This window comes from Mandrillus leucophaeus, unplaced genomic scaffold, assembly GCF_000951045.1.
Source record: "Mandrillus leucophaeus isolate KB7577 unplaced genomic scaffold, Mleu.le_1.0 Scaffold266, whole genome shotgun sequence".
In the NCBI taxonomy this organism is placed as follows: domain Eukaryota; kingdom Metazoa; phylum Chordata; class Mammalia; order Primates; family Cercopithecidae; genus Mandrillus; species Mandrillus leucophaeus.
The window spans coordinates 2,592,158-2,610,393 of record NW_012102765.1 but is presented as its reverse complement, the minus strand read 5'-3'; the positions used below and the strand labels follow the sequence as shown (position 1 = coordinate 2,610,393).

The 18,236-nt window shown below is 56.9% G+C and overlaps 1 protein-coding gene across 1 annotated transcript; it reads left to right on the top strand.

Moving 5' to 3' along the window:
* The first annotated feature begins 2,238 nt into the window (after positions 1-2,238).
* Positions 2,239-15,988, top strand: ABCB8 (ATP-binding cassette, sub-family B (MDR/TAP), member 8). Its single transcript, XM_011984350.1, has 16 exons — positions 2,239-2,692; positions 3,961-4,273; positions 4,633-4,788; positions 4,865-4,959; positions 5,085-5,190; positions 6,054-6,215; positions 6,334-6,419; positions 6,525-6,622; positions 6,996-7,101; positions 10,918-10,951; positions 11,150-11,286; positions 11,480-11,574; positions 11,761-11,894; positions 12,626-12,773; positions 14,411-14,661; positions 15,631-15,988. Exons 1-16 carry the CDS (start codon positions 2,658-2,660, stop codon positions 15,769-15,771), a joined length of 2,097 nt encoding a protein of 698 aa, XP_011839740.1. The 5' UTR covers positions 2,239-2,657; the 3' UTR covers positions 15,772-15,988.
* Positions 15,989-18,236: the final 2,248 nt, after the last annotated feature.

Sequence of the window (18,236 nt, the reverse complement as noted above, 5' to 3'; positions counted from 1 at the left end):
GCCTCCCAAAGTGCTGGGATTACAGGCGTGAGCCACCTCACCTGGCTGTCCTTTCTAATCCTACAACGAATTACTTGGGGGCCAAACATAGAAGATTCCCAAGGGCAGGTGGATATGGAGTTGTGTCATTTGGAAAGCCCATCTGACTGATGGAGGACAAGAGCTGGATCGAGCTGGAGCTGGAAGTCTTGGTGCTGGGAAGTAATCCATATGCTCTTGGCAATGACCAAGCCTTTCTTAGAGTGTTAGTTTGGAGACAGTGCAAGAAGCTGGAAAAAGACCATGCTAAATTATTGAAAGGTTTAAAAACAGTCCTTAGGAAAGAGGAAGGGTGTTGATATTATTTAAACCAGAGAAAAACCCAAGGAAAGACATCAAATAATATTCAAGTATATATGTGTTCATTAGTCAGTATTTTTCAATAGATTATGAAATGAATTCAGTTGGTCAGTACCGTTTAAAAGTAAATATAAGCTGGGCGCGGTGGCTCGCGCCTATAATCCCAGCACTTTGGGAGGCCAAGGCAGGCGGATCACCTGAGGTCAGGAGTTCAAGACCAGCCTGGCCAACGTGGTGAAACCCTGTCTCTATTAAAAATATGAAAATTTGCCAGGTGTGGTTGCACGCGCCTGTAGTCCCAGCTATTCGGGAGGCTGAGGCAAGAGAATTGCTCAAACCCAAGAGGCAGAGGTTGCAGTGAGCCGAGATTGCGCCATTGCACTCCAGCATGACAGAGCAAGACTCCGTCTCAAATAAATAAATAAATAAATAAATAAATAAATAAACAAATGTAAATGTAGGCCAGGCACAGTGGTTCACACCTGTAATCCCAGCACTTTGGGGGCCAAGGCAGGCAGATCACTGGAGGTCAGGAGTTCGAGACCAGCCTGGCCAACATAATGAAGCCCCATCTCTATTAAAAATACAAAAATTAGCCAGGTGTGGTGGCTCACACCTGTAATCCCAGCACTTTGAGGAGCCGGGACAGGCAGATCACTTGAGGTCAGGAGTTCGAGACCAGCCTAGCCAACATGGTGAAGTCCTGTCTGTTCTAAAAATACAAAAATTAACCAGGCATGGTTGTAGGCGCCTGTAGTCCCAGCTACTTGGGAGGCTAAGGCAGGAGAATCGCTTGAATCTGGGAAGTGGAGGTTGCAGTCAGCCAAGATAGCGCCACTACTCTCCAGCCTGGGCAACAGAGTGAGACCCTGTCTTAGATAAAGGAAAGGAAAGGAAGGGAAGGGAAGGCAAGGGTGGGGAAGGGAGGGGAAGAGATGGGAAGGGAGAGGAGGGGAGGGGGAAGGGAGGGGAGGCAAGGGACATGTTAAGAATTAGAGAAAATATTATTTTGTGAAGCGTTTCTATTTTGTGTGGTATGTATGTGTTCATTGTACTGGGCTGCAATGTAAGATATGTTTCTTGGTGTAGGCCACAGTAAGTGTAAACATTTGCAAAACCCTGTAGTAGTTAGGTCAGATTGTCCTGCGCCTCTAATGAGGGCATGCATGTGCTCAACAAACATAAACATTTGCAGAACATCTATTATGTACCAGAGTTCTGCCAGTGCTATCTAAGATATAATTTCCTGCCTTTCAGAAACACATGGTGTAATGGGAAAACTGGACAGTTACACAAGGCAGAAGGAGAGTAAGCATCTCTATCTTTATGCTAGAAATAAGAACACAGTGGAAAACAGGACATAAAAACCTGGCACGTTGGAATGGGGTGGGAGAAGGCCTCATGTAGGCAAAAGGCATAGCAAGGGAAGGATGAGGTGAAGACTGCAATTAGAAGGGTCTAGGGATGTGAAAGGCCATGATGGTAAAGAGAAAAGCTCACACTATTACTTTTTTAAAGCCTTTCCCCATCAGTAACCTCATCTAGATCTTCTAGATCTCACCCTCTTCTCCTGGCTAGATAACTTCTGCTTCCTACAACCAGTCCTGTCTGCCTCCAACCCACACCCCTCTGCTATGATCTTTTTTTTTTTTTTCAAGACAGAGTCTCCGTTGCCCAGGCTGGCATACGGTAGCACGATCTTGGCTCACTGCAACCTCCTCCTCCCAGGTTCAAGTGATTCTCTGCCTCAGCCTCCCAAGTAGCTGGGACCACAGGCACACACCACTACACCCGGCTAATTTTTAGTAGAGACACGGTTTCAGCATGTTGATCTTGAACTCCTGGCCTCAAATGATCCACCCGCCTCAGCCTACCAAAGTGTTGGGATTACAGGCATGAGACACTGCACCTGGCCATGCTGTGATCTTTAAAATGCAAACCTGATCTTGTTACACCTCAGCCTAAGAATCACCACGACCCTTATTGCCCCCCAAGTCCAGGAGCTTTATAAGAACTAGAAAACTGCCCCTCCCCCCAAGTCTCATGTCTCTTCTCTCTTCTTGTAGGCCAGGCTTCAGCCATACAATTCCTGAAACTTCTCTCCCATCGTTTCTCACTGCAGACACTCACACTTACTTTCCCTGTGCCTAGAGCTCTCCCCTTTATAGCGCACCCCCACCTGTGCCTGGCCTCCTGTTCCCCCTCAGGCCTCACCTAGAAGGCCTTTCCTGACTCCCTCTGAGGAGAAGGAGGAGCAGGACTTCAAGCTGTTTTGTGCCTCTGATTGCCAGTTAACTGTGAGTCTCCCGCACTCAAGCATGACTACTGTGAGGGGAGTTACTTCAGCTGTCATGTTCATCTCCATCCTCTCCATCACCCAAGCAGAGCACCTGCACACAGTAGGTTCAAAATGTCTAGAATAGGCCAGGTGCAGTGACTCATGCCTGTAATCCCAGCACTTTGGGAGGCTGAGGTGGGTGGATCACAAGGTCAGGAGTTCAAGACCAGCCTTGCCAATATAGCAAAACCCCGTCTCTACTAAAAATACAAAAATTAGCTGGGTGTGGTGGCACGTGCCTGTAGTACCAGCTGCTCAGGAGGCTGAGGCAGAAGAATCTCTTGTACCCGGGAGGCAGAGGTTGCAGTGAGCTGAGATTATGCCACTTCACTCCAGCCGGAGTGACAGAGCGAGACTCTTTCTCAAAAAAAATAAATAAATTTTTTAAAAAATGTCTAGAATAGTGGAATCAATGTTAGCATTTTATAGATGCGGCAGCTGAAGGAAAGAGAAGGTAATTGGCCTATTCAAGGTGACAAGATAAGTTATTAGAATTTTTATTTTTCTCTGTTTGCTCCTTCAGCTGTGGAGAAGGAGTGTGTGTCCATGGTGCCCCAGGCCGGGGAGGGGAGGTGGGGTAACGGGCCTGGGACATCGGAAGACACGGCACACTGGCAGAGTAGAGACAGTCTGGGTGCTGGAGTCAGACTGCAGACTCGGTTCCCTGCTCGTCCCGGTTCTGCAGCCTGGGGACAAATTATTTCAGCTCTCTTAGCTCCACATGATTTTTTTCATCTGTCAAGTGAGAATAATGGCACCTCCCTCCCAGGTTGGTGAGGATCAAGGGAAGTGGCCCATTAGCTCCGGGAGGTGGAGCCATGTCTGCCCTGGTGGCTGCTGTGAGCAAGTCCCGTGCCGGGCACAGGAGCAGCTTTCTTTCCTCACCTCTGCACCATAGTCCCTTAAACCCCCGGCCCCTTCCTGTCCAGGCAGTGTGTGGCCATCTAATGTGCCATCCAGTTCTTCAGTCTGTCATTCTGTCAGAGCCTGGAGTCGAGGCTGCGAGGACCCTGGCTGGCTGGCTGTGGCCTGAGAGGCGCCCAGGGGAATAAGACAAAAGACTCGATTTTTTGCTCAGCGTCTCATTCCTCTGTGACTTTGCCCATGGACGTCTGTCTTAGAAACTGAAGTTGCTTCAGAAGAGCCCTGGGAAGGGCAGGGGTGAGGGCCTGAAGGAAGAGGAAGTGCTGCTTCCAGAGGGCTCGGCCAGAGCCCCGTGGGTATGCTGGTCAGTTGGAGGGCAGTTGGAGCCTTGAGCCATCCATGCCTCTTTCTCCTTACAGGTACTCTGATGGCCACCGCAGCTCCACCCTCCTCCGGGACGTGGCCCACCTGCGGTCCCAGCTCTGGGCCCACCTCCCTCGCGCCCCTCTAGCTCCCAGACAGAGCCCCTCTGCCTGGTACTGGGTTGGGGGAGCCCTGCTAGGCCCCGTGGTACTGAGTAAGTGTCCCCGCCTCTACTTTGTGGCCCTCTGTGAGGCAGAAGAGGCCCCTCCTGCCAGCTCCACACCCCGTGTCGTGGGGTCTCGCTTTAACTGGAAGCTCTTCTGGCAGTTTCTGCGCCCCCACCTGCTGGCCCTGGGGGTAGCCATCGTGGTGAGGCTTTCCCCACTTCTCCATCCTGGGGACAGGGCAGGACCCAGAGCTACAAAGGGATGGCATTCCTGCCTCGCTGCCTCTCAGGGGAGAGCTCACGGGAGCAGTGAGGGCTAGCCAGGGTGCCAGGGGTGCCAGGGGCATCAACACTGGGTGGCTGGGTGCGCAGAGGTCCGTGGGGGCTGGAAGCCAGGGTTTGAACCTCTGAGAGGCACTGATGTAGGTCCAAATGACCAGCCACGACCTGGACAAGAGCAGGGCTCAGTAGTGGGAGAGGAAGGGCCAAGATCTGGCTGGGGCTGGGGAGGAGTGTGGCACCCCCACTCAAAACATTTGTACCCTCTGCCTCCCCATTCCAGCTGGCCTTGGGTGCGGCACTAGTGAATGTACAGATCCCCCTGCTCCTGGGCCAGCTGGTAGAGATTGTGGCCAAGTACACGAGGGACCACGTGGGGAGTTTCATGACTGAGTCCCGGAAACTCAGCACCCACCTGCTTATCCTCTATGGTGTCCAGGTACAGCTGGGAGTGGGGCTGGGGGCCGCCAAGGAGCCACCCAAGGCATCCCTGAGTGCACTGGGCTCTTTCGCAGGGACTGCTGACCTTCGGGTACCTGGTGCTGCTGTCCCACATTGGCGAGCGCATGGCTGTGGACATGCGGAGGGCCCTCTTCAGCTCCCTGCTCCGGTACTGCCAGCCGCAGGGTGCAGAGTTGGGGTGACTGATGGTCCGAGGGGGTCTGGGGGTGGGGCCTCATCCTGAAGTAATGTGTCCCTCTTCTTCCCTGCTTGTTGGTCCATGTCCCATGCCAGACAAGACATCGCCTTCTTTGATGCCAATAAGACAGGGCAGCTGGTGAGCCGCTTGACGACTGACGTGCAGGAGTTTAAGTCATCCTTCAAGCTCATCATCTCCCAGGTCAGTGGCCCAGTGGCCCCTCCACATCCACACACACACTTTCCCACGTGGACTCGCCAGGCCAGCCCTGCCTGCCCCAGCCCTGATGTTGGGCTGACAGGCGCACCCTGACTCGCGAAGCCCGCTGCCTGGTGAGGCCGTGGGTGAGGGACCATGGAAGTTCACGGAAGGAAAGCGTAGAGGCGGCGTCCAAGGTCAGTACAGGCTGCTTCTCCACTGCCCTGAAACCGAATCTTCCCTGGAAAGCCTTCCCAAGCACTCAGACAAGAGCCTTTCCTGGCAAGAGCAAAATCACTTTGCCTGCCTTGTCCCCAGAGTGCCTGGATTGCTGACAAGCATTGAGCATGCACAGAGGGTCTGCTTTGTGCTCGGCCCTCCCAGGACTCACTCCTCTTCCCGTTGCTCCGTGGCGAAGGCACGCACAGTCCGGACGTTGCCCAGGGCCTCGTCTGCTACGCCCATTGCCTACCTAACACCAATGCCGTCCCCTTATCCTCCCCCACTGACTCTGTGGCTGCGGGATTGTGCCACACACTGGCCTAGGCGGTCACTGGTGTACCGCCATGCGGTTCCCTTTGTTCAGTTCCTAGAACAGAAAGAGAAGCAAGCTGGGATTTGTCTAGGGGAAGGACACCACAGTTCATAGCATTCTCACTCGGCCCCTTGAGGCCTGCTGCTCGCACCCAAACTGGCCAAGTTAGGGTTATGTACTGTGACCGGTGGACTGCCACTGGGCCTCCCAGGGGCCAAGACCTGGGGCCTTGGCCTTGGGAGTGCAGAGCTGCAGCCAGCTGACCCTTGGAAAAGTCCTTCCTGTCATGGTGCGGACGCTGTAGCCTCCCGCCTTCCCTCCCCCTCCCTAGGGGCTGCGAAGCTGCACCCAGGTGGCAGGCTGCCTGGTGTCCCTGTCCATGCTGTCTACACGCCTCACGCTGCTGCTGATGGTGGCCACACCAGCCCTGATGGGAGTGGGCACCCTGATGGGCTCCGGCCTCCGCAAATTGTCTCGCCAGTGTCAGGAGCAGGTACCGGCATTCCTGACCATCCTCCTCACTCTCCCCACACCGTTTCTCTTTCCACTCCCTGGAACTCCTCCCTCTCCCCAACCTGGACTCCTTGTCCCGTTTCCTGAACTCCTTGCAGATCGCCAGGGCAATGGGCGTAGCAGATGAGGCCCTGGGCAACGTCCGGACTGTGCGTGCCTTCGCCATGGAGCAACGGGAAGAGGAGTGAGTCCTGGGAGGGCCAAGCACAAAGCAGAGATGCCCCCTACACCCTGCCCACCCTTCGTGGCAGCCCAGCTGCCTCCTGAGTGCACTGGCCTCTGTCACCAGGCGCTACGGGGCAGAGCTGGAAGCATGCCGCTGCCGGGCAGAGGAGCTGGGCCGGGGCATCGCCTTGTTCCAAGGGCTTTCCAACATCGCCTTCAACTGTGAGTGAGCCAGTTGGGGGTTGGAGGGGCACTTGTGGGCTGGGGAGGAGCTGGGAGCAGCCAAGGCAGGCAAAGGCCCGCCCTCCATCTGCTGGCTGCCTGCATTCGCCTCGGGCCAGCTGCTAACTCTTGCAGGTAAAGGGAGGGTGCCGATGTCCCAACCCAGCTATGGGGTCCCATGCGGAACGCACAGGGCCACCCTCAAGGAGGCCATGGAGGCGTGCCCACCCTGACTTGCTCTTCCGAGGAGGAAGCCAGGGCTGGGACCAGCCATGTGCCTCACCTGACTCTCGCAGCCAGCACTGGCAGAGCAGGCCCAGCGCTGTTTCCTCTGCTCCTACTTCGTCCTCCCTCACTGTACCCTCTCCTGCAGGCATGGTCTTGGGTACCCTGTTTATTGGGGGCTCCCTTGTGGCCAGACAGCAGCTGACAGGGGGAGACCTCATGTCCTTCCTGGTGGCCTCCCAGACAGTACAAAGGTAAGTGGGGGCCGTTCCCATCGCTACAGATCCCCCTGCCACCCTCCAGAGCCCTGCTGGGTCAGGGGACACAGGTGCAGCCTTCTCTGGGGGCTGACTGCTGTGCGGCCCCAGGCCTGCCCAGCTCCCCCAGGGATGCATAGGGTCGGGGAGAGAGAACCCCTCAGGGCCCATAACAACCCTCCCGGCTGGGGCAGTGGCACTGCAGCAGGCAGGTGCTTGTCATCTTCAGCCTTCCAAAGGACCCAGAAGTTTCCTTGACAGGTTTTTAAAAATTTGTTTTAGCTGTGGTAAAGTACACATAACATAAAATGCAGCATTTTAACCATTTTGAAGTGTGCGGCTCATTGGCAGTGGGTGCACTCACATTGCTGTGTGGCTGGCACCGCCGTCCGTCTCCAGAACTCTTATCTGGCAGAGCGGAGTGAATCCCCTGGCACCCACCATTGCGCTTTCTGTCCTTATGATTTGACAACTCTAGAGACGTCCTATAAGTGGAGTCAGACTGTGTCCTTTTGTGACAGAGTTTTGTCACTCCACATTGTGTCCTCAGCTTCCTCCGTGTTGCAGCCTGTCCGAACTCTCTTCCGCTGCAGGCTGTGACATTCTGTGCATGGAAGGACCATCCTTGACAGGCTTTGTGAGCTGCCCTTCCCTATGCCTGCCACTTCCAGGGATGACAAATTGACCCCTGTCCCTACACACCCCACCCTTATAGTTTATTGCTTTGCGTTGGTCCGAAACCACCTGCTTAGCTGAGCCTCTGGGGTGACCAGAGCCGATCACCAGACAGCTCAAGGCGGGCCTCCCCGTTCCGATCTCTTTCCAAGCTAAACAAAAGCAGTTCTACATAAATATGGTAAATAATGAGATAGTAAATATGCCGCAACAGATCATCAAAGGGTGAAGACCTGTCTCCACCAACCGTGCATCACCTCTGCCGCCCCCTCCCTCCCCAACAAGCCCCCTGCTCTTCCTCCCGGGCCCCCACCCCATTCTGTGAGGCATGTGTCCTCCCCCTGCTGCATGGTGCACCCCTGCGTGGGTGTCCACCGGATCGGAAGCCCTCCCTGCGGGGCGTACTGTCCCAGGAAGCGGGATGCGGATGGAGACAGGCTCCCATTTTCAGCCCCAAACCTGACCTTCCACAGAGATGTTCCTCCCATTTCCGCAGATGCACGGACACCCTTGTGGGCCCCATTTCTGCTCGATGCTCTCTCATCTGAACACGTTCAGACCCTTTCTGGTCCTGGGCTCAGGCCTCCTGGGCAACCTCGTCCCTCCTCCAGCCCAGGGGGCTATTCCCTCGTGGCTCTGGAATTCAGGTGTTCTCCCTGTGACAGAGATGGGGCCTGGCGGAGGCTGCTTCCACCACTGCCTGCCCTGCTCAGTGCTGACCCACTTCCCTTGACCAGAGCTTTGGCCTCACCAAACAGGACAGTCGTTTTAGTCCTGAGGACCCGTAAGAAGCCTAGTGGCGGCCGGGCACGGTGGCTCACACTTGTAATCCCAGCACTTTGGGAGGCCAGGGTGGGCAGATCATGAAGTTAAGAGATCAAGACCATCCTGGCCAATATGGTGAAATCCCGTCTCTACTAAAAATACAAAATTTAGCTGGGCGTGGTGATGCACGCCTGTAGTCCCGGCTACTCGGGAGGCTGAGGCAGGAGAATTGCTTGAACCTGGGAGGCAGAAGTTGCCGTGAGCTGAGATTGCGCCACTGCACTCCAGCCTGGCAACAGAGCAAGACTCCGTCTCAAAAAAAAAAAACAAGAAAAGCCCAGTGGCTCCCTTAATAAAATCACCCCTTAGCCCTCTGTGGTGGGCAATGGTGGGACAGTCTCCCTGTAGGGAGGGTGGCTGTACTGTCCAGCCCCAACCCTCCCGCTTCGGGGCCCCCACTTCCCCTTTAAGGCCTGAGACTCTGACTTTTTTTTTTTTTTTTTGAAACGGAGTCTCACTCTGTCACCCAGGCTGGAGTGTAGTGGTGCGATTTCGGCTCACTGCAAGCTCTGCCCCCCAGTTCACGCCATTCTCCTGCCTCAGCCTCCAGAGTAGCTGGGACTACAGGCGCCCACCAGCACGCCCGGCTAATTTTTTCTTGTATTTTCAGTAGAGACGGGGTTTCACTATGTTAGCCAGGATGGTCTTGATCTCCTGACCTCGTGATCCACCCGCCTTGGCCTCCCAAAGTGCTGGGATTACAGGCGTGAGCCACTGTGCCCGGCTGAGACTCTGACTTTACCTCTCACCGTACTGCTTGGCCATCCCGCAATTTTATGACACACACAAGAACCCCCAGGGGCTTGTCTGTGCTGTTTCGCTGGCTGCTCCCACAGCCACAGGCCCTAGACCCATCCTCTTGGGGGTCCTTCTAGCCCTGGCTATGTGGAGATTCTTCCCCACCCACCTTGGGGGAATTGGGTTTGTTGCATAAAGCAGCTGATGTGTTTCCCACTGGGTCCTGCCAGCTAAGCCAAGGGCCCATGCATTGGCACTGGGGTCTAGCAGAGAGAAGGCAGAGAGGGGAGCAGGATGGCCCAGCCTGCCTCAGGCAGCCTAACCTATGAGCCCATCCTCAGCACTCCTGATGGAGATGGGGAGGCGCCTAGACAGACAGCAAGCGGGGCCCAGCCGCCTCATCAGAATCAGGGCCAGGCTTCACCTGGGAACAGGCCCGTAGCCCACAGCCCATGGCCCCTGAGAGCAGGGTCATCGCACTCCAGTGAGTCATGTGCATTTTGAATTTCAGTTGCTGCCCAGCCCCTTTGCCAGGTGGAGAATGTTCCCCTGCTCATCAACAGATAGCTGACTGGGCTGGTTCCTTCCTGCCTGGAGCCTCCCCGCTCCCTTTAGCAAGTGCTGACTGCGCTGAGTCCGCTGGGACCTTTTCCTTTTGGGTTTTGAGGCTCCTCCCACTCACCCCCACCCTAGTGCTGGAAGAAGTGAGTCTGCAGCTGAAGGGTTGCTGGGGAGTCAGTCTTTCCTCTTCTTAAGGAGGGGACCAGGCATACACACACTGTCACGGGTCAGCCAGGCCAGTCAGGGACCAGTGACTCACCTTCCTCACCAGCCTCCTGGCAGCCGGCCAGCCCTACCCCAGCCCTGCCGGGGCAAAGGAGGCCACCCACTGTCTAGACAGATAACACCGTGGGTATACTCACCTGCAGGGCAAGCTCATGAGAAAAGTTTTTTTCAGGGAATTTTGTTTTGGGTTCTCCCGAGAGTTCCCCTGTGACCCAGTGTCTTCTGTTTTCTTCTTTCTCCAAAAAGATGTAACATCACTTTTTCCACCTAAATGTCAGCCGAAGTCGTTGCTTCCCCAAGCGTCTGCAGTGTTAGATCTGCTCTCCCCCTGTGAGCCACGCACCCTTGATCTGTGTTCACGGTGGCGGCCTCCGCATCCTCAGGGCACAGCAGGGAGTTTGTGGGTCAGCTGGACTCCCTTCCTCGTGGGCCGATATCACCCCTACATGTGTGCACAGGCCTCACCCTGCAGACCACAGGCCAGGGCAGTGGAGGACACCCGCAGAGGCCTGTGCCTTCACTTCCATTTCCTCCTGGAGCACCCCCTCCTGGGGCTTGGGCTGGGCTAAGGGACAGCTGTCATCCTCATCCGGCCAAGGAGGGAGCCAGGGCTCAGCGATCTGGTGTTGCTGCGTCCCAGGGCTCCACACCCCCATGGTGCAGAAGCAGTCTGCGTTTGGCCACAGGCCACCTGCTTCCTTGCTCCCCCACCCCACCATGGCTTCCTTCCCCTCCTCTCTGGCTCTTCTTGTTCCCATCTATTCCAACCCTCTCTCCTTCTTCTGCCAGGTCCATGGCCAACCTCTCTGTCCTGTTTGGTCAGGTGAGTGGCCAGTAGGGTGGAGGGCCTGGGGTGTGGAGTTTGTGCCATGTGTGTGCCACTGTGGAAGTTGCCTGTTGACTGGGTATGGGCGGGCAGAGGAGCTGGGGAGACCCCAGCCCAGAGCCACGGCCACTCCCTGGAGATGCTGTGGTCACCCCCACTCCTGCCTCTCTGCGGACTTTGGATCCCCTCCCACAGGTGGTCCGGGGGCTGAGTGCAGGCGCCCGGGTCTTTGAGTACATGGCCCTGAGCCCCTGCATCCCATTGTCTGGGGGCTGCTGCATCCCCAAAGAGCACCTGCGTGGCTCCGTCACGTTTCAGAACGTCTGCTTCAGGTCAGCACGGGTGAGCAGGTGTGGGGATGGGTCCCTGGGCTGAGGATGAGGCGAGAGGATTCGGGGGTGGAGGTCTGGCTTAATGCCCCCCATAAACAGGCCCTCTCAGAGGGCTACAGGGAGACTTCAGGAGGGACCCGGGCAACAAGGGCTGGGAGCCTGGTCTGACTGGGGGTCTCTCGGCTCCTCCCAGCTACCCCTGCCGCCCCGGCTTCGAGGTGCTGAAAGACTTCACCCTGACGCTGCCCCCTGGCAAGATCGTGGCCCTCGTGGGCCAGTCTGGGGGAGGTAAGGGGAGCCCACCACCTTCTCCTCACCCTCTGACTCTTCTCTAGCAGCCACTCAGAGCAAGGCTGGGAGCAGTGAGCCCTGCCCCCCGGGTGGGGTCCCTTCCTCCACTGCCACAAGGGGCCTTCTTTCCTGGGACAATCCCCAGAATCCCTGGCCTCCCGCCCTCTCAACCCAATTCCCCAGGAAAGACCACCGTGGCTTCCCTGCTGGAGCGCTTCTACGACCCCACGGCAGGCGTGGTGATGCTGGACGGGCGGGACCTGCGCACCCTTGACCCCTCCTGGCTCCGGGGCCAGGTTGTCGGCTTCATCAGCCAGGTGCGGGGCCACATGGGCAGGCCTTGGCTCCCACTGCCCGTCCTCCCCTGGGCCCTGCCCCTCTTAGTCCTCAGGTGCCTTTTCTTTTCTTTCCACCCTCATCACCCTTGCTGCTCTCAGGAGACTCCTGGCCTTCTTCACATGTCCTCGGCTGTTGTCTGGATGAGGCATCCCTGTCCCGGCAGCAGCCACAGCTCTGCCTGGTCTCCCAGAGCAGGGACGCTTTGTCCCCATTTACAACAGTCTACACAGATGGGGAATCCGTGGGATTCTCGAAAATCCCATAGCATCCAGGTCTAGAGAAGCCCGTGGTGGAGTTGCTGAGCCCACAGCTGTTCTCCCTCTGCTTGAGGTGGCACTGCCCAGCGAGGGTCCACCCTTCCCTTCGAGGGCCGTGAATGAAGAGGGCATGCCTGCTGTCCCGCAGGGAGAGTGCCCATGCAGAAGAAAGGCAAATGCAAGCTCCCAGTTCCCAGCACCCCGCCCTGCCAGCTCCTCCCACTCCTGCTCCTGAGGAGGGTTCTGGGTCCTTGGTAGGAGGTCAACCTGTCCTTCCCTTTGGGGGCCACTCTGCGTCCTCACTTCACCTCTGACTTTGAACGTCTCGTTCTTCAAGAGATCCTAATGTAATCCACCAAATGGAATGTCCCAATGTACATGGTGGCCCCTCAGGTTTCTGGGGCAAAGAGAATGTTTCTGTGGACTCTGTCTCCATAACCCCTCACCCACAGGAGCCCGTCCTGTTTGGGACGACCATTATGGAAAACATCCGCTTTGGGAAGCTGGCAGCTTCCGATGAAGAGGTGTACGCAGCCGCCCGGGAAGCCAATGCTCACGAGTTCATCACCAGCTTCCCCGAGGGCTACAACACCATCGTTGGTAGGTGCTCGGGTCTGCCGGGAACCAGGTGGTCAGGCATTGGGACACAGGATTCCGCAGGAGCAGTGAGCAGCCCAGCGGGACTGAGGGCAGCAGGGACAGGTGGGGAGAAAGACAGCTGTGTCAGGGAAGACCAGAACCACAGCCAAAGGGGACAGAGTTGTTCTGTGGGGACAGGGGAGTCCAGGCCAATGTGGTTTAGCACCAGCAGACCAAGCAGCCTGCAGAGACAGGACGGGCTCCAGGAGGAACTGGAGAATGCGACAGGGGGCATGTGACAGGCCCCTGGCCAGGGACACAGTGATGCATGGTATTTGGAGTCCTCACTGAGTCTAAAAAGCCGCCACTTCCCCAGACTGAACAGAAGAAACGGGGGTTGCCTCCTCTCCACTGTCCATCCCCCTCTGGCTCCTGTTTCCTTCCTGAGCTTTTCATCTCTAAAGTCGTTTCTCCTCATTAGAATCGGGGTGACTGGATGGGCCCCAGGAGAGGGCTCTGGTGGTTCTGAACTGGGAACACGCAGCCTGGCACTGCAGGGCGTGCACCTTGCAGCTTGATGTGTGGAGCTCCCAGGTCTTTTTCCAGCCTTCGGGGCCATGTTTCTCGGCCAGTGTCTTGGCTCTGTTGCACAGTGTTTCAGCACTTCTCAGGATGCAAGGATACCTGAGCTTCTCAACTCTTGGTCAGTCTGAGTCCAGCCTTCTGAGCTGTGGGGTCAGTGTCTCCAGCCCAGCCATCGTATTCTAGATGGCTCCTCCAGCCATGTGCATGTACTGTCCAGATGCCAGCTGTCCTCACTGGGTGTTCTCCCACATCTCTCTTGGATGGCACTTTCCTTGTGTCTCTGATCCTAGTACTTTCTGCTCATTTGGGCCTTCTTGGGGCTGCGTCCTTACTGACCTGTCACCCTGCTGTCACCTTGAGGTTCTTTTTGGCTCCCAGGCTGCCACTTACGCTGTCCTCTGTGGGCTTCGAATCCCACTTCCCTGGAGTCACTGGACCCCAGAGCCCATGTTTGGATGCTGGATGTTCCCCACAGCCACAGAGACCCGGGAGGCTGGGAAGGTGGCTTGGAGCTGCAGGCACAGGGCAGGGTGTGGGTCATCCTGGCCTGAGGCACTGCCATGGCTGGGGAGGGGCATTTGGCAACTCCCTTGGAGTGCACCAAGCCCTGCTGGCAGGTATCATGCCACCCTCAGAGGCAGGGCAAGTGTGCACAGTGACTGAGGGACCCAGAGGTGGGATGAGCCAGTGCAGGGGCAACCCAGCAGTAGGAGGAGTGTACACAGTGCGGAGTGGGGGGGTCAGAGGCAGGAGGAGTGTGCACAGTGCGGGGTGGGGGGTCAGAGGCAGGAGGAGGGTACACAGTGTGGGGTGGGGGGTCAGAGACATGACTAGGGTGCATAATGCGGGGTGGAAGGTCAGAGGCAGGACAAGCGTGCACAGTGCGGGGTGAGGGAGTCAGAGGCAGGACAAGCGTGCACAGTGCGGGGTGGGAGTCAGAGGAAGGAGGGTGCACAGTGCTGAGGGGGGCACTTAGAGGATCTTGATGGGAGTTCAGGAAGGACCCTGTGCCCCTTTGTGGGCCACCCTCAAGTGCACAGCTTCAGGCTCCTGCTCTGTCCCTCCCTTCCCAGGTGAACGGGGCACTACCCTCTCTGGAGGCCAGAAGCAGCGCCTGGCCATTGCCCGAGCCCTTATCAAGCAGCCCACAGTGCTGATACTGGATGAAGCCACCAGCGCGCTGGACGCAGAGTCTGAGCGGGTTGTGCAGGAGGCCCTGGACCGGGCCAGTGCAGGCCGCACGGTGCTGGTAATTGCCCACCGGCTCAGCACCGTCCGTGGGGCCCACCGCATCATCGTCATGGCTGATGGCCGTGTCTGGGAGGTTAGTCGTCCTGGGGGCGTGGATCAGTGGGTTGAGGATGGCTTCATCACGAACAGTGGCACAATGCTGCAATGAGTTACAGGAAGGTGTGGCCTGGCCCCAGGGCCTTCGGGGCTGTATTCTGGAAGCAGCATCCCATGTAGAGTCAGGAGTTCCTGCATTCAGCCAAGCCCTGGCCTCTCAGGCCCTCAGTTTCTTCCTCTGTCCCCTGGGATAGTATAGTTTCACCATCAGCTCCCAGGATCAAAAGGAAAAGTACTAGCTGGGTGCCTGTAATCCCAGCATTTTGGGAGGCCAAAGCAGAAGGATCTCTTGAGGCCATCCTGGGCAACACAGTGAGACCCTGTCTCTACAGAATACCCAATAAAAAATTAGCTGGATGTGATGGCATGCGCCTGTACTCCCAGCTACTCTGGAGGCTAAGGCGGGAGGATTACTTGACCCCAGAGGTTGAGGCTGCAGTGAACAATGATTGTGCAATTGCACTCCAGCCTGGCATCAGAATGAGACCCTGTCTTAAAAAAACAAAAAAGAAACATACTCAGAAAGAGTATGGTGCTGTGAGTGAGGAACAGGGCTGGCTGCCCAGGGTATCAGTTGCAGAAGAAGCAGCGCCAAGGAACCTGTGCAGGGAGTCAGAAGTAGGACCCCAGAGGCTGTGTGGCATTGATTCACAGCCGCTCATTCAAGCCAAGGCTGAGGGGCTTGTGCAGGGAGATGGATCCTGAATTGGAGCCTTGGGCTCTGTAAGCGGGACAGGGAATCATGTTCTTCCAAAATTCAGCTAAGTAGGGAAGTGGCAGTAACTGATGCAGCATGCCAGTGGCGGTTCCTTTCAGATTGAGCATTGGTTTCAGAGTGGCCTAAGTGACCGTGGGCCCAATGGCTGATAGAGAGGCTTAGCCCTCGGAACATTCTGAAGCCTGCACGCCTTGGAGCAACCATTCGCCCCTCCCTCCCATCTTCCAGGCTGGCACCCATGAAGAGCTCCTGAAGAAAGGCGGGCTGTACGCCGAGCTTATCCGGAGGCAGGCCCTGGATGCCCCGAGGACGGTGGCCCCACCGCCCAAAAAGCCGGAAGGCCCCAGGAGCCAGCAGCACAAGTCCTGAGAAGGGCCCCCGAGGTGTGGTCACTGCCAAGCATCAGTGCTAGGGCTGGGGCTCAGCCTGCCGGGAGCTTACTGGAGACTGAGCCCCCGGGAGGGCCAGCATGTGGAGAGTCGCTGCGGCTGCTCCTGCTCACAATAAAGCCGGGGCCGAGCGGCTGGCAGGGGAGGCCAGTCCCTCCCTCCCCTCCCTAGTCCTGCCGGCTGCCTCCCTCCCACCAGAGTCTGCCAGAGTCATTGGGCTGCAGTGGGCAGAGGCAGAGTTCCCCACTCTGTTCTCCCTTTGCCCAGACCCCTCCAGATCTCAGAGACATTCTGGCCAGTGTCCCTGCCCCACCCAGCAGCCTCAAGTTGGCCAGGCCCAGGGAGTTTTTAAAAATCAGGGTCTGGAAGTGGGCCTGGGAACTCAAACCTAAGGCTCTTCCCACACCCTTGCTAGGACTTCACTTCTCTAGACTGGGGACTGACTCCCTCTCCTGTGTCCCCACTGCCTCACTGGACCATGGGAGAAGGAGCCTATCAGCTGGCTCACCCCGGAACCCACAGTCCCTGTCTTCCAAACAGCCTCCCTCCCTTCTCCCTGCACAGTGAACACAGTCCCGATTTCTAGATTCACCCCCACCCCAAGGGACACAGGCCTCACAGGGCCCAACACTTGGGTCAGGGTAGGAGGGACGGGGCCACAGTGGCCAGTTCCCACGAGAGGCGCCAGCCTGCCTGGCTGTCTTCCACTGACCCTGCCCTGTGTGCCTGGAGTCTTTCACCCACTGAGATCGTGGACCAGCCTCCATCTACACCAAGAACACCCAGCTCTGAAGGAGATGGGAGGGGTCGATGCCCACCTGAAGCTCTCAGCTTCCTGCCCACAATGCTGACAAGTACAGAACTAAATGGAGCAACTACTGCAGAATCCAGTACAGAATTGGTCCAGGAGGGCGCGGCTGTGGACAGGCCAGCGCCCCCTGCAAGTTCTGGGAGGCGCATCTTGAAAGGGGAAGGCAGACATCCCGAGTGACGGGCGCCTGTGGCCCCGAGGCTATGGATGGGGGGCTACGCTTCAGCTGGCTTCTGAGGGGCCTGGAAAGGCACAGAAGTAGGGCCTTGGCTGAACTGGCACCCAGCAGGACCTTGTGTCCCTGCACTGCTGCAGATGCACCAGCCCTCCCCACCTTGGTGCCACTGTCACTTCCTACTGGGATCCTTCCCCCCATCCAGTGACACCCAGGCTGTGGGACTACATGGGGCCCTGCTCCCCTGGGGAGGAGAAGAGGTGGTGCCTGCGGTGCACCTTCACAGCCAGCCAAGTGTACGAGATATATCCTGTGTAAAGAAGGATGGTACCCTCTTTCAGGGGTGTGGTGCAGTGCGCTGATGGAGCAGCTGGTGCTGCTGGGAGGCCATCCTGGAAGAGGCAGCAGTGGCTCAAGTTTGTGTGCAGGAGCCAGAGTGGGACCCACAGGCTCTTGTGGGTATGGTTTAGAACTAGATGGTGCTTTGGGGACAAGCCATCCAAAAACCCCAGGCCCACATCCACCCTGATTTGATATCCCACTTCCTGACAGATCAGAGGCTATGTTTCTAGGCAGTGGAGGCTCAGGAGCAGAGCCTGGGGCTGGTTCACAGCTAAACCTCTCCTTAGGGCAGCCCAGAGTAGGGCCCTAGCTTCCGGCGAGTCCACAAGCCCTGCCGGGGCCCTGCTTGTTGGCCTGACCCCTCCCTCACCAGGCAACCAGCCAAGGCGATTTCTGCTTCACCCGCTCAGTCACCAGCCTCAGGCTGCCCGAGATGCCTCTGACACCAGATTTGTATCTTCTGGATGGCTTCTCCAAATGCAGCCCTTTACCTGCCCCCTAGAGAAGCAGCGAAACCTCACAGCTAGTCCAGCTGGAAGAGCTAGATTGCAAGAGCCGTGCCGTCTTCCTAACGTCGCCTCAGCCTTAGCTCCACAGTGGAGAGCAGGAGCCTAGCTGTGCTTGATGGTGAATGCCTGTTTTGAGAGTGTGAGTGGGATCATCTACAGTACAATACTTGCAAAGCACAGCACTGTGGCTCTGGGGAACTGGTACGCCTGTGCTGTAATCATGGTACTCAGTCCTTCCAAAGTGTTTATTAATCAAGCACCTGTCATGTGCCATTGAGCCCACGATGGGGAATGAGGACCGTCCCTTCCCCCATGAAGCTTGTGTCCTGTTGGGAGGACAGACAGGTGGCCCAGGAGTTGCAGCATGGTGTGTGCACACATTTGGTTGGTGGAACCATGTTTCTACCACTCATGGTCAAAAAAAGCCCACCAAAGTCAGCCTGGCGACCTCAGGTGCTTTTTTGGGCAAAGATAGATAGAACAGAAATAAATTTTAGTAAACTAATGGAGATGAGCCGGCTTTCCCACAGGTCTACAAGGAATGTCACCTCACTCCCAGATACATGGGGGCAGATGACCATTTAGCCAAATGCAGAGTGTGACACTGA